The following is a 15,815-nucleotide window of genomic DNA, read 5'->3' on the forward strand; positions in this document are numbered from 1 at the left end:
ACATAAGGCAAAATGATAGATACAGACAAATGATTTTAGCTAATTGAGGTTTGTAGCGCGTTTATGAATAGAGGGGTAAAACTTTAACAATTTGAATAGTTAACCGAATTCAACTCGTCCTCGCTTCACTCGTCGTCGCATCTATTTTAAGGTTACGCGACGATCGTCAACTAAAAACTGATGCGACGATGTTACTACTTATTTCATGCTGACAATACAGTCTGTATCAAATAGATAGTGACTGCCAAATACATCGTACCACCTTTGTTACCATAATACCATATGAATAATGATGAGTATCGATATTTAATAATTTCACGGTTTAGACTCACTTGTTTTTAGTCACTCGCACGACACGTTTTGGAGAGCCTAGGTCTCCTTTCTCAAGCACTATGCACTATAACTCAATGTTAATATGTCTTACAACAGTGTAAATTCGACGAGTCCCGACATATTTGGCCATTCAGGCCGTCACCATACAGGGTCATTTTTGGACCGTTAGCCATATTGTGCGAGGTGATTAGGTAGGTCATACTGAACCACTTTTTCTATGGGACCAACCCCGAAATCCCAACAAAAGTTTTGGCCTTCTCATAGAAAACGTCGACATCCACTCGACCAAAATGTATGAAACGGCCAAAAAAATTTTTCACCTCAGCAGCTCGAACAAGGGTACTTTGCTTCTTAAAAACAGTGAGCAAAATGCGATTTTGCTCACTGAGTAATTTTGTCTCACGCAGTGAGCAAAATCGCATTTTGCTCACTTAGTGAGACAGTATGAGTGAGCAAAATCGCATTTTGCTCACTGAGTGAGACAAAATGTCATTCAAGTGACTTTTATAGTCAAATGTCATTTCAACATGCGGGGTCTAATACAAGTTCGATATACTTGGGTTCTATTATCTCTGTCCCTCTAGGTATATGTTCTCACTGCTTAGGGTGAAAAATGTTGTGTACTACACGAGATCAAAGTTATTTACATCTCGTGCGCTTTTGAATCCCTTACTACGCTCAAGATTCTAAATTAGATTCACTCGCTACGCTCGTGAATCTATTATAGAATCTTTCGCTTGCACGGGACTCAAAGTAAGCACTCGAAGAAATGTCAAACTTTGATCTCTTGTTGTACAAATAACTATTGCTCTCTTCTACGCTGTTGTTGACCGAGCTCACTCCCAGCTCTACGACCTCCTGAGGGTAATGGGAGTTGTGAAATATTCACGGCCATCCTCGTCATGTGTCACTCCCAGTAGCAGCCTCAGCAGCTGCACAGCTCGCGGGCCCTCGTCGAGCAGCGCGGACGCGTAGCCGCCGAGCTTCAGCAGGAGTCCGAGTGCGACCAGCGCGTGCGCCGGCACGCCGCTGCAACCACTCTCTTCTACGCTGTTGTTGACCGAGCTCACTCCCAGCTCTACGACCTCCTGGGGGTAATGGGAGTTGTGAAATACTCACGGCCGTCTTCGTCGTGTGTAACTCCCAGTAGCAGTCTCAGCAGCTGCACAGCTCGCGGGCCCTCGTCGAGCAGCGCGGACGCGTAGCCGCCGAGCTTCAGCAGGAGTCCGAGTGCGACCAGCGCGTGCGCCGGCACGCCGCTGCAACCGCTCTCTTCTACGCTGTTGTTGCCCGAGCTCACTCCTAGCTCTACGACCCCCTGAGGGTAATGGGAGTTGTGAAATACTCACGGCCATCCTCGTCATGTGTCACTCCCAGTAGCAGCCTCAGCAGCTGCACAGCTCGCGGGCCCTCGTCGAGCAGCGCGGACGCGTAGCCGCCGAGCTTCAGCAGGAGTCCGAGTGCGACCAGCGCGTGCGCCGGCACGCCGCTGCAACCACTCTCTTCTACGCTGTTGTTGACCGAGCTCACTCCCAGCTCTACGACCTCCTGGGGGTAATGGGAGTTGTGAAATACTAACGGCCGTCTTCGTCGTGTGTAACTCCCAGTAGCAGCCTCAGCAGCTGCACAGCTCGCGGGCCCTGGTCGAGCAGCGCGGACGCGTAGCCGCCGAGCTTCAGCAGGAGTCCGAGTGCGACCAGCGCGTGCGCCGGCACGCCGCTGCAACCGCTCTCTTCTACGCTGTTGTTGCCCGAGCTCACTCCTAGCTCTACGACCTCCTGGGGGTAATGAGAGTTGTGCAATACTCACGGCCGTCCTCGTCGTGTGTAACTCCCAGCAGCAGTCTCAGCAGCTGCACAGCTCGCGGGCCCTCGTCGAGCAGCGCGGACGCGTAGCCGCCGAGCTTCAGCAGGAGGCCGAGCGCGACCAGCGCGTGTGCCGGCACGCCGCTGCAACCGCTCTCTTCTACGCTGTTGTTGACCGAGCTGACTCCCAGCTCTACGACCTCCTGGGGATAGTGGGAATTGTGAAATACTCGGACTGAATTTGAAGAAGCGGTCAACTATTAAGGCTTGGCCACATACAGAGCGCGACGCAGCGCCGCGTCCGCGCCGCGTCCACGCCGCGCGACCGCGGCACATGCTAACAGGTTACCGACGTCAAACAGACTGCGTCCCGCCGGTATCACGCCCCGCTTCTGTCGCGCCCCGCGCCGCGCGGCCCCTTGCGTCCGCGCGGCGCGTGCGCAGCGCTGCGCCGAGCGAACGCGGCGGCCCGCCGCGTCGCGCAAGGTCACATCAGTAGGATCGGACGTTAGGCAGCGAGCGGTGCGCCGCGTTCCCGCGCGGCCGCGCCGCGTTCACGCGCGCCTTGAGGGCGTGTTGAGAGCGTGAGGCCGGCGCGATCGGCGCGCGCCCTGTTTGACCAGGCTTCGCGTCGGCATCACGCGGCGCGGACGCGGCGCTGCGTCGCGCTCTGTGTGTGGCCAAGCCTTTACAACTACATACTTAATGGTGAGGGACAGTAGCCTTCCCAAACGTCGTTCCCAAGTCGTGGCCGAGCCGAAAGACGAAGTTACTTAGACAAATATAAATAATTTTCGATGATTTTGTAATTTTATGTAGGTATAGGGAAACTCGAGTTTTATCGCTTACTTTATTACAGGACTAATTTTATTATTCAACATTAATTAGACTAGCCAAATACTCATAAAACATGTTTTTCTTTTATAAAATTTTACTACCATTCGATTTTAAAATTCGGGAAGACGTGGCAAGAAGAGCAAGCGATGGTATCGGTGTGTGAGGGCTATAGAGAGTCGGCACATACCTCGTAGGGGTCGTCGACCTTGACCCAGTCCAGGTCGTGGTGGTGCTTGGGCGGCGGCGGCGGCTGCGGCGCGGCGGGCGGGCGCGGCAGGCGCGCGGCCACGAGCGCCAGGCCGCCGCACAGCCCGAACTCGCGCAGCGCCATGCCCGCCCCGCCTCCGGACTATAGACACTCGGTACATACCTCGTAGGGGTCGTCGACCTTGACCCAGTCCAGGTCGTGGTGGTGCTTGGGCGGCGGCGGCGGCTGCGGCGCGGCGGGCGGGCGCGGCAGGCGCGCGGCCACGAGCGCCAGGCCGCCGCACAGCCCGAACTCGCGCAGCGCCATGCCCGCCCCGCCTCCGGACTATAGACACTCGGTACATACCTCGTAGGGGTCGTCGACCTTGACCCAGTCCAGGTCGTGGTGGTGCTTGGGCGGCGGCGGCGGCTGCGGCGCGGCGGGCGGGCGCGGCAGGCGCGCGGCCACGAGCGCCAGGCCGCCGCACAGCCCGAACTCGCGCAGCGCCATGCCCGCCCCGCACCCCGCCGCCCCGCCTCCGGACTCCCAGGTCGGACCCGGGTTGCCCTCTGTACGATATCAAAACACGTAAGTTGCTAAACAATATCTAATATGAGTTTAAAGGGACTGGGTAGAGTGAGTAAAAGACTCCGTTGATTACCAGTCAATAATTCAAAAATGAGTGTTTTCCCAGACATAGGACCTAGCTAGATAGATTTGTCGGTCCCGAAAACCTCCATATAGCAAATTTCATCGAAATCGTTAGAGCCGTTTCCGAGATCCCCGAAACATATATATATATCTTTAAACGAGCAATTTTTGTTTATTTATATATATAAATAAACAAAAATTGCTCGTTTAAAGATATTAGATTACAAAAAGAATTTCACCAGAATCGCCAGTTACCCAGTAAACAACCCACAAAAAATTTTGAAACTGCATATTGCCATTCCACCTTGCTACAAGATGTTTGTAATTGATAGTTACCGCCGGTATTGAGGTGAAGTGTGAGCGTAAGGTGCGGGCCGGACACGTGCGGCGCGGCGGCCGACAGCTGCGCCAGCGTCGTGTGCGGGGGGATCCAACCCTCTATGCCTTGACACTGCACCCGGATTGTCGTTTCGATTAGGTCTGTAACATAAATGACGTGTTAGTAAAATGTTTAACACCCTGGGAGAAAGTTCTTATCACCAGTTCCACTTAAGCGCAGATATTTTTTGGATAAGCAGCTACGCTGTGACGTAGATCAACTATCACTCAAGATCTAACGAATACGTGAATGCTTTTTTACGTATTTCGCTAATAACCGCCTTTACGACGAAATCGTCAGATATTAAATCCCAACACACTATAAACACGCGTTGCATCCAGATAAATCCAGTCCCTTCGTTCGTTTATACACGGTGTAACATGAGGAAACCGAATAATTTTAACCACGCATTTCTGAGGTCAAAAGAAGGAAAAAATGTAATGAGTTTAGGTCAAATTCACCAAAAAAAAATTTTTTTTTCTTTTGTTTTTTAAATTTTTTGAATGTATTTGTACATAAAAAATAAACGTTATTGGTAAACTTGTCACTTAAAATTGATTTTTAAATTTTTTTTTCGTAAAACCTAATTTTTGCAAAGTGTTACTTGTCATTTTTTGACATCTATCAATAAGGATATTTAGACTACATACCATAGTAGAAACATCGCCATCAAAAAGGCGTTTTGCACTATGTAATAATAAAAACATGTTTATTTTTTAATTGGTATTAACTATGAAACTAGGCGAATTTCAAAAAAGTTTATAGGACATATTTGTCTCTAAATATGATCAGGAATACGCTGTTAAAATTATTCGGTTTGCTCATGTTACACCGTGTATATTCTTAAGTCTAACAAGGAAGGGTACCCAACTGTCCGACTCCGATTTGATTTATTTTGATAATTATATGTTATGGAGTAGTCTAAAATAACGGACACGTATTTTTTTTTAGCTGCCCAAACTCAACCTGTTAGGAGAAAATGGCCTTCAAAGTACTGAAAATTGACCAAACCTTCTAATTTCTGAGAAGATCTTTTTTCAAAAAAATTGATAATTAATTACTGGTTTCGTTATATGTTGGAGAACATGAATAAAGAATGGGGACGTGTTTTGTCATTTCACCACAAACTCATTTTTTATATGAGTCGGAATCGGAGTCGGACAGTTGGGTATCTCCTTGTAAGAGAAATACGGCAAATTATACGTACCATCGGTCACCGACAGCATGGTGGCGTCGACCGTCTTGTTGCTCTGCCGCTTCTTGCTGTTCTGCTGCTTGAGCGAGGTGTTCTTCACGTCCTTGACGCGCTTGTCCTTGGAGGCGCTGGCGGCGGCTAGGCTGAACTCCCACGCGTTGGCCACGGTCAGGATGGCCGTGTCGGAGTCACCTTACAACTACACTCACCATCGGTCACCGAGAGCATGGTGGCGTCGACCGTCTTGTTGCTCTGCCGCTTCTTGCTGTTCTGCTGCTTGAGTGAGGTGTTCTTCACGTCCTTGACGCGCTTGTCCTTGGAGGCGCTGGCGGCGGCTAGGCTGAGCTCCCACGCGTCGGCCACGGTCATAATGGCCGTGTCGGAGGCGCTGCGAAGCACTGAGCCGGAGCCCGAGGATGAGGGGTTGCTCACACAGACTTTAGCAGTGTCGTCCATAAGAGGTACTGCAGGGAAATAAAATGTTTGGTTACCGATTTAAGTTAAAAAAAGTTAGATATCCTTTCTTGGACGGTTTTGCAAAAAGTGTAATTGGGTCAATAACACGGGCGTTTCAAACGTCGAATTTCTTGGATCATATTTTTGATGAAGTGCCTATATTCTATTGTATTTTTATTTATTTATTTATTTATTTATTTAAGAAACAAACAGTCTTTCATAGTTATATATAACACGGGAAATTTTCTTAAAACTAGACTTACAGTTTCCTTAATGAGAATATTTGAACATCATGTTTATTAAGTAGTTTCTACACAGTAAAACAGAGCTATTTGTGCGTGCAAAAACAAAACACAAAAAAGAAAAAAGATGAAAATAAAAATAAGAGTATTATAGCAACCTTATGGTATTGATACCAATTTTTACAAGCTGAATCTTGAAAAGGTTTTGTTATTTATTAATAAAGAAATTATAAAAAGCAATAACATCTAATACTGAGATTATTTCTTTATAGCGCCAATCTTGGGTTATTAATTATTACACTTTTCTCACACAAAATATCAAGGCTCAAAAATTTCTCGTTGTACAACCTGCACGCCCTTCTAACATAACTATTTTTTGCGTAAGCAGTCCGACTACGGGGGATGTATTTTGATGAAATACCTTGTTGTTTGAAAGTCATGCGGGATCTTTATCAGTTTACTATTAAATTGTTGAATCCCTTTGTAAAAAAGTGTAAAAAATTTGGGGACAAAAACGCTCTGATATTAGTGCCGTTCTATTAATGTTCTATTAATGCCAGCGTTATTCCTCACTAAGAGAAGAAAAACATACTGCATCACGGTACACTGTTCTGGATGTACAACAAGTTTGAATGACAGATGGTGTATAGAACGGCAGGGCTTATATCTGCAGACGATATGGCGCGGCCACAATCGACGAGGGGTATGAGAAGTATGATGAGCAGTATGGCGACCGATAACGAGAAGCGGGGCCACACTCCGTCTCTGTCTGCTTCCCATGCCATTCGTCGAGTATGTGGGCGAGGTACTGCACTCACGCGGCGGGCGGTGGTCGACGAGCAGCGCGCGCACGGTGGTGTGCAGCGGCAGCGCCAGCAGCGCGTGGCAGTGCGCGGCGGGGTGGCGCGGCGCGGGCGGCGCGCACACGCCCGCCCCCGGCCCCGCCCAGCGCAGCGCCACCGACGCGCGCGGCGACGACAGCAGCAGCCGCAGGATGAGCGCGCGAGTGAACCCGCTGATACCTTCTGGACCTGTACACGAAACCCACACATTCTTGTCTAAAAAATAGGTCGGCAGACGGATTGAGGATAAATGAGTACAAGTAAACCCGGCGCGGTACGTCATTCGCATTTCCCATCCTCGCGCTGACGTGAAAATACGGACTAAATGGCGCACCAGCGCCTCGCGCTTACACTAGCGTGAACAGCTTACGCAAGTAATCTTCAGAATATTTGCAAATAACTCGCGCTAGTTCTTGTGCACCGTGTGGGAGCGACATTACACGCACGCCAACTGTAGCTACCAGTCGTGAGCCGAATTATAATAATATAAAGTTCACAACAACAGTACAAAAACCTTGCGTGCATACCTGTACAGTGCAACGCCTCTAGGATGGAATGAAGCGTCGATGCAAACAATTTTTGGTTCGCCGCGTGACACACAGTCAGTTCAGCGAACAGGCGAATCGTATTCTCTTCCAACGCCGCGTATTCTGCACCTTCTTGCCATGTTCTGTACAAAAAAATAGACCCAATTTATAGACCACGCCCCTAAATTAAAAACGTGCTCGGATACTTGCATACACTTTGTAAACCAAGTTTTAAACATGCAGATACGTCTGCGAGTGATATTCCAAATTTTATATTAAAAGAAAATACACTTTTACACTCACACTACACACACACTTATAGAAACATATCACGTTTACATACCCCTCTTGAGGCCTAGGGTAACACAGCAGCATGAGCAGTGGCTTCCAGAACACAGCGCCGGGTCCGCCGAGCCAGTCTTTCAAGCGTCGCTCAGCACACAATAGTTGCGTCCACTCCACTAGCTGGCATATGCTCTTCATTGATGGGAGCTCTGTAATAATATTGTTCATTTAGATCACGTACTGTTTGTTTAGGGACTGCATTACGCATCCGGCCCTATGGAAAGGAATATATTTTAGGTATAGGCAAGGCAGTAAAAAGTACATATAATACAAGTTACTGCCATGCCTGAAGCGTTGGTGGCCTAGCGGTAAGAGCGTGCGGCTTCCAATCTGGAGGTCGCGGGTTCAAACCCCGTACCAATGAGTTTTCGGAACTTATGTACGAAATATCATTTGATATTTACCAGACGCTTTTTGGTGAAGGAAAACATCGTAAGGAAACCGGATGAATCCCAATAAGGCCTAGTTTCCCCTCTGGGTTGGAAGATCAGATGATAGTCGTTTTCGTAAAAACTGGTGTCTACGTCAATTCTCGGGATTAGTTATCAAGCGGACCCCAGGCTTCCACGAGCCGTGGCACAATGCCGGGACAACGCCAGGAAGAAGGAACAAATTACTGCCATGTCTATAATAAGAGATCACTCTTATCGACAACCGGTAGTGATTATTTTTATGTGAAGTCGTCAAACATAAGGTTTTTTTTTATTATTATAACTGTTCGGCGATTGGCTCTAGTCACACCTGATGGAAAGTGAAGACATAGCCTAAGATGGAGGTCACCGGTTCAGTAATAGCCTATTTATTCTAGCTTTAAAGAGACCGAGGTCATATTTCTCAGGGAATACAGATGACGGGAGCGCATTCCATTCCTTAGCCTTATTATTTTTGTAAACAACGGTAGGAAAGTAAAGTGACCTTCTCTGGGCGGGGTCTGCACGGAGTCCTGCGGCTGCTGTATGGCGTGCAGGCGGCGCTGGGCGGCGGCGGCGAGCGCGCGCACGGCGCGGGCGGGCAGCGCGGAGCCGAGCAGCAGCGTGGTGGCGGCCGGCGACATGGCGCACGCCGCCGCCGTGCGCAGCTGCCGGCCCTGCAGCCGCCACGCCGGCGCCGGCGCCACGCCGCCGTGCACTTTCGTGTCGTCCGTCAGGCCCTCCATGCTGCGAGACAAACATATTACAGTAACATTTTATCTACTAGGGGGCTGTCCATAAATTACGTCCCCTAAAAGCATCCAAAAATCATGCTTCGATTGACCCCGTTTCCTCCTACGTCAAGCTACCATCATCCGATATCCAGACCCGGGCCACCGGGTACGGGTACAAAACCGAGGACACCGTCGACCGACAAACCGTTACATGTGTCCTTCGATATATATATATAGTCCTCATCGATTTCTATGACGGCGACCTCAACAATTACGGATTACGCCTGTTATGGGCCTGAATGTGACTGGCCAGACCGAACTTGGTCTTAAAGACTTTTCTGCCAGGTGTTACAATAGAGTTGGCCAGACGCGTTGTATGTATACCCGTAAGAGGGCTTCGGTCTCTCTTTACGTTGTTGGCGTTTGGCATCTAAGATGTTGAGGCGGTTTTCCTCAAACAGTTTGGTGCGATTAAAGATGGTCGACCGCCAAGATGAACTGTCTGTAGTAAGCTCCTCCCAACGTTCAGGGAGGGTCCTTCGATAACATAACTAGCAAGCTTCGAAACTTCAACATTGAATTTGTACTAGACTCACCTTTCGTCACTGTCAACAGGGATATCCATTTGTTCCAGTAACATTCTAAACAGTTCCGGTCTGATATAGCACATTGAACACAACACTGAAACAAAAGAAGGACTCATTCAATCAAAGAATACTATGGGCCGGTTGCACCAAACTGTCTGTCACCGTTAAAGCGTTCGCGTTTATTTGTATGGGAAGTTTCATACTTCCCTGCTATTTGACTTTAATCAGTCTGTTAAATGTGTTTGGTGCAACTGGGCCTAATTTAAATTGTATTAAAAATAAAAATATTAGTAGCATATGTAATATTATTAAAGCGTTTAGGTAATAACGGCTCTTACCAGAGTCTAAAGACTTCTTTATGAGGCTATTTTCAGGCACATCTTTCACCCAGGTGTAAATAAGCTCGAACAGGTCGTCTGTGATCAGTTCTTCTAAATTGTCCATGATTCTTTCTTCTTTTAGCGTCCATAAAACCTGAAAGAAAAAAAATAATCATGATTTAAGTTTAATTAAAAAGGGTGGTCGCACGTGCAAGGTGCACTTTTCTCTTTAGAATGCCTGAAGTGGACTAAAGTGCGCCGTCTATGGTAAATTAAATAGACAGTAAAGAGGGGACACCTTGAGGCAATCCAATACTTATATATTTCAAATAACCTAGTTAGGTTAGGGAGCTGAGATTACATTTTAAACATGCAACTGAAAAAGATTGGGAGCCTCTGTACTATAGTTCGTTTTTTTTAGCATTAGAAAGAACTCCACAGAAGCAAGCGTGCAGTTTTTATCAGGCTCTTTAATTGTTAATAATTATTGAATTATCTAATGTAGCATGGTCAATACATATAATTTACTTCAAATGATTACCGCTAAAAGTGCCGGATTTGGAACCACAAGCTTACTTCTGCGAAGTTCTTTCTAATGCTAAAAAACGGACTATAGGGGTTAGCATTAGGGGGTCTGTGTAGTGTGTGTACGTACGCTGGCGAGCGTGTGCACGGTGGCGGCGGGCGGCAGGCGGCGCTCTCGCAGCCACAGCTCGGCGGCGGCGCCCAGCCAGCGCACGTAGGCCTGAACGGAGCCGTCCCAGCACCAGCGGCACAGCTGCCGCGCCAGCGAGCAGATCGCGTTCATGCTGTTGTTGGTGCGCCCGCCCGATGGCGGTTGGAACGCTAAAGAAACATTATACATTAGATTTACATGGAGGTCTTCAATTGTAGTTTTATAAACTGCTACAAATAAGACTGTAGGCCAAAGCATAAAAAAATTAGAGAGATATTGGACATACTTCTGAAAATTGCACAATATATCACAATTTATAAAAAAAGGCCACAATAATTTTTGGATTTTAAAAAGTTCCGTGTGGAAAGTCTCACCATCTTGGAAAATTTATGCCTAGGGCCCGACCGCAGAAGTTAGATTTTTTAGGTGTATGGGGGGTTGCCGTTCCCCAACCTAACGGAGCGGCAGCTGACTTCCACGAGGGTTCAAATTACATATCGCCCTTAACTAGTTTACGAGATATTTGCACACGGCCCTCGGTATATCACTCGGGTTACTGGTTACCTTGCGCGTGCGCCTGGTCGTCCATGTTGAGCAGCGCGGCGAGCAGCGGCGCGCGCAGCTGCGGGCAGGCCTTGGCGGCGGCGAGCAGCGCGTGGTGCGCGTGCGCGGCCGCGCCGCCGCCGCCCGCCAGCGCGGCCGCCAGCGCCGCCACGCAGCCCGCGCCCGTCACGCACGACCAGCGCGGCGCCGCCAGCCGCGCCAGGGTGCACGTCGCCACCACTTGCGCCCAGTTGTTGCTGAAAACATAACATCCATTTACCACTCTGAGACGGCTTTAAAACTAAGGAATCACACGTTGCTTAACCTTTTGAACGTCAAACGGCGCATCCTTTTACCGTGTCACTGACGCCACGGGGGTAATAGTACATTATTGTCGAGGCTCGGAAGTAGCTACTTGCAGGCTGAGGATTCGTTTTAAACGGACGACCTTGGGAGTCCGTTTAATTGAATCCGAAGCCAGCAAGTAGCCTTCCAGTCGAGTCATATATAGTGCTTTTCTCAAAAATGGCGCAAGAAATATAAATATCATAGAAATATTTTACAAAAGCAACGTTCTTACGTATATATTTTCACAGAAAAAAGCCCTTGCCGCCTTTTTATTTTTTTAATAAAAAAATAGAAGTGTATTTTTCTGCCGAAAATACGCCAAGCTATTTGAGACAGCTAAATAGTCGCTGTACTAATCATCTGTTTGGCTGTTTAATGGGCCTGTGCCTTCATTTGATATGGCCATTTCAACTTTTAAAAAGTTTGGAACTCGACAAATAATGGACGGAAATCTATTTTTTAGACGGCAAAGTCGACTTTGCCGTCCATTTTTGAGAAAAATTTAGTTGTGTGAATAAATAATGACAACCCAAAAGTGGGGTGTTTTTCAGTAGATATTCATCAAAAAACGATTGACGTCAAATGCCGTCTTTGGCGTCGTTGTCACAATTTTGCGTTGACGTCAATTGCCGCCGGTGGCGTTGAAAAGGTTAAGGGCTGATTTAGAAGGCGCGCGAACTCGCATGCGATTTTAGTTACATTGCGGACTGTTGGTTACATTCAAGTCAACCGACCGATCAAAACCCGCAATGTAATGAAACTGGCATGCGAGTTCTCGCATCGTCTAAACTAAATGAGCCCTAAAATGTTTTGGGTTATCGCGCGGTCTGTACAGTGTGTCAGTTGTACGGAACTACACTGTGGGCCGCGTAACCATGCGTCGGATGAGGCATCTAACATTAACGTCATCGTCCCAATAACAGTGTAGCCAACTTGGCATAAATGATGCCAGATCTGGCATATTTTCACTCGCTTTGGCACAAAAATTTACTATTTACCATCTGGCATATTTTTAGCATAATTTAGTCTAAGCCAAGTTTGCACCAACTTGGGAGCACCAATATGCGCCATCGCCTTATGTGGTTCATATTTTCATATGAATTTTGACTTTTATGGACGGATGGACGTTGACGGATTATATAAAGTTGGTCAAGCAGATCTTGTCAGTAGAACAAGGCGTAAATTTGAAAAATGTGTGTGTTTTAAGTGTCTAATTTCAAGTGATATTTTAGCATTTTTTTTAGCATAGGTATTTCAAAAAACTTTGGCATATTTTTGGCATAATCTAGACAGTAGTCTAGCATTTTTTTCAAAATCCGAGTTGGCAACACTGCCCAATAAAGTTAATACTTACGTATGTGGGAGTGATTGTGGCGAAGCAGGAGCAGCGAACGCGGGCTGCGCGAGTAGCCTCAACTGCAAGAGCCCCATGTTAGAGCTGTCCCTCGGCTTGTAGAGGCGCACTTGCACGGTGGTGCACACGATCGGCCGCGCCACCACGAGGCGGATGAACGTCATGCCGGCGGTGTTCTGGGGGGGCCCGAGCGGGGCCAGCGTGCCGCCGCAACCGGCTTCTACTGCCACGGCGCCTGGGCATGCTGCAAGAGAAAAAATCGTTAACAACCAAATTACGATACAAATTTATGAGTTGTGAGACCTTAAAATTCAAATTTAGTAAACACTTTAACGGTGACAGACAGTTTGATGAAACCGACCCTAAAGCGGGTTTTCCACCGCGAACGAGCAATGAGCGAGAGATGGCTAAGCGGAGCGGACTTCGTTGTTAAAAAATAGGTTTGCGTTTCCATCAACAAAGAGTTTAGTTGTTTGATTCCCACCGCAAAAGGAATGAGCGGAGCGGGCTGAACGGAAAATGAGAAATAGAAAATGAATAGTCGATTTCCACAGAGAGCGAGTTCAGTTGAAGTTTTGAACTGGTCGACCACACAGTCGTGTTTGAACATGATGTCGAGCGATACGGAATCAAGTGATAGCGATTACTAGTTTTTATACAAGAAGAAAAAATACATATTGTTGTATATAAAACAGAGAAACAAGCGCCAAACGAAGATTTTGGTTATGCCAGCACATTCGAGAAAGAACACTGAAGGGGGAATATAGGCTATTCAACGATTTGCCAAAAAACACGACTCATCAGTCATTCAGCTATCACAGCAAATATGAAAGCGCGCTCGGTGCCGGCGGGGTAGGGAGGGGCGTTGACAGCAACTAGTCCTTTTCAAACTAGTCGGCCGGACCTTGACGCAGCGGGCTCATTTTAACTAGTTGGCTCGCTCCGCTCACCTCTTTCCCTGTGGAAACGCGCCTATGTAATTTACCATTGCGAGTTGACCGGACTCCGTAATGACACCGCTCCGCTCTCACGAGCTGAGCGAGCTCATTTCAACTCTTTATGCTCATTTTGTCATTTCCGCTCGACTATTTGTTGGTGGAAACACAAGTACGTAGTTTAGTCTTGCGAGTTAAACTAAGTCCTTAATGAGTCCGCTCCGCTCGCGGTGGAAAACCCGCTTAAGGGTCAGTTGCACCAAACTGTTCGTATCGTTAAGGAGTTCGCTAAATTTTTATGTATGGAAAGTTTCACAATAAAGCCCCGGGGGGCGCCGGCTGACGTTGATCAGTCTGTCAAATGTGGTAGGTGCAACTGGCCCTAAATCATAGTCCGTCAAAACCGTCGAGAAAGTCTACTACTGCTATGTATACATACTAGCAAGGCTGGTGAGGTGCGGATGAAGCTGCAGCTCATGCAGCTGCGCAGCATACGGGAGTTGAAGCGTGAGCGCGAGCGACGAGTCGTCAGCGCTGAAGAAGTGGTAGGACCAGGCCGCGGCGCGCACGCGGCGGGCGGCGCACGAGCCGCCCGCGTGCGCGGCGCCGCCGCCGCTCAGGAGAACATCGGCCGCTTGAGCTGTGGGGTTGCCGCAGGACACCGTACCTGAGACAAAAAATAATAGTTTGTGTTACAAGGGATCAAAATGATATATTTCCGTCAAGGGCGTACATTCAATCCTGAGCATAATGAGGGATTCAAGTGTATAATTTTAATACCGTGTGACACATACTGCTTTTCACATCAACTATGAGGAAATTGTTATGTTCCAAAATATGTATAAATTAAAGAAAAAACCTTGTCCTAGAACAGAAAAGTACAACTTTGATCCCTTCTAGCAGGGAAGAAAAGTGCCACTTTGACCCCTCCTAGCGGGGAAGAAAAAGCCATTTTTCGAATAGTTGATGTGAAAAACCAATTAATAGGCGAACACAGAACAAGCCGCTCTTCGAAGAATTTGCCAGTTCGCTCTGTAAAGACGTATCATCATCATCATCTCAGCCTATATACGTCCCACTGCTGGGCACAGGCCTCCTCTCGAGCGCGAGAGGGCTGTAAAGACGTAACGTCGCTCGAATATGTCAGTGTTAAAGTGCCAGATAACAAAATGTCGATTTTCGGTATGCGCTAAGGTTTCTGTTCCTTCAGCTCCAAAGACGACTTCACACATCAAGAAATTGCAATTTACAGACGCATATGCGAAAAATATTAGATAATTCTATATTCGCTCTTTTCATAACCGTCGGGTTCGGATGACGATCCGATAAAAAAAGCTTACATTTAACAATGTTTACATCATCATTCATCATCATTTCAGCCTATATACGTCCCACTGCTGAGCCTGTGCTCCTCTCCTCTCATGCGCGAGAGGGCTTGGGCTATAGTCCCCACGCTAGCCCACACATACACTTCACATACACCTTTGAATTTCTTCGCAGATGTATGCAGGTTTCCTCACGATGTTTTCCTTCACCGAAAAGCTAGTGGTAAATATCAAATGATATTTCGTACATAAGTTCCGAAAAACTCATTGGTACGAGCCAGGATTTCAACCCGCGACCTCCGGATTGAAAGTCAGACGAGTTTAAACAAAAGCAGTTAAATCTTCCTTATACCAAGATCTTGTACTTCACATGTTCTACTTACATAAAGGCGCGATGTTGATAAGTCCATTGGTCGTCTCCAACACCGGCGGCTGGTTCTTCTTATTCCCATTATTCGACGACGTCGACATATTGATAAGTTGCGGAGGCAATTTCAAATAGTTCATAAGGGACGACACGAGCCCCTGGTTACCGCTAGGGCCCGCTTGGTGGCATTGGGTCAGCTTCTCTACGGCCAGCTCTAAGCCACCGGCCTCTATGAAGGCGTTTAGGGCTTCAGGCTTGTCGAGTAGCCGGATTATTAGCTGCTGCATCGCTTGGGATAGGTGGACTACTTCTTCTTTTTCTGTAAAAAGTTTAAACATTAACCCCCTTATTCATAAACGTTTACTAAAATTGACTAGCCGATAATAATCGATTGTCCCTTTCCGTCGTATTGGTATG

At 47.5% G+C, this 15,815-nt stretch overlaps 1 protein-coding gene across 1 annotated transcript in view; it reads right to left on the reverse strand.

Annotated features, from left to right (window-relative positions):
* The window catches only part of LOC134673322 (baculoviral IAP repeat-containing protein 6), a 113,564-nt gene that overhangs the window by 20,583 nt on the left and 77,166 nt on the right, over window positions 1–15,815 (reverse strand). The window contains exons 34-48 of the mRNA XM_063531293.1: window positions 15,415–15,717; window positions 14,146–14,373; window positions 12,772–13,015; window positions 11,091–11,326; window positions 10,506–10,696; window positions 9,869–10,004; window positions 9,540–9,624; window positions 8,715–8,956; window positions 7,798–7,948; window positions 7,455–7,597; window positions 6,904–7,116; window positions 5,597–5,851; window positions 4,150–4,293; window positions 3,529–3,731; window positions 1,913–2,111 (exon numbers count right to left, since the gene is read on the reverse strand). Coding sequence (XP_063387363.1) covers window positions 1,913–2,111; window positions 3,529–3,731; window positions 4,150–4,293; window positions 5,597–5,851; window positions 6,904–7,116; window positions 7,455–7,597; window positions 7,798–7,948; window positions 8,715–8,956; window positions 9,540–9,624; window positions 9,869–10,004; window positions 10,506–10,696; window positions 11,091–11,326; window positions 12,772–13,015; window positions 14,146–14,373; window positions 15,415–15,717 — 2,973 coding nt within the window. The remainder of the gene's footprint in view (window positions 1–1,912; window positions 2,112–3,528; window positions 3,732–4,149; window positions 4,294–5,596; window positions 5,852–6,903; window positions 7,117–7,454; window positions 7,598–7,797; window positions 7,949–8,714; window positions 8,957–9,539; window positions 9,625–9,868; window positions 10,005–10,505; window positions 10,697–11,090; window positions 11,327–12,771; window positions 13,016–14,145; window positions 14,374–15,414; window positions 15,718–15,815) is intronic.

This window comes from Cydia fagiglandana, chromosome 18, assembly GCF_963556715.1.
Source record: "Cydia fagiglandana chromosome 18, ilCydFagi1.1, whole genome shotgun sequence".
NCBI lineage: Eukaryota > Metazoa > Arthropoda > Insecta > Lepidoptera > Tortricidae > Cydia > Cydia fagiglandana.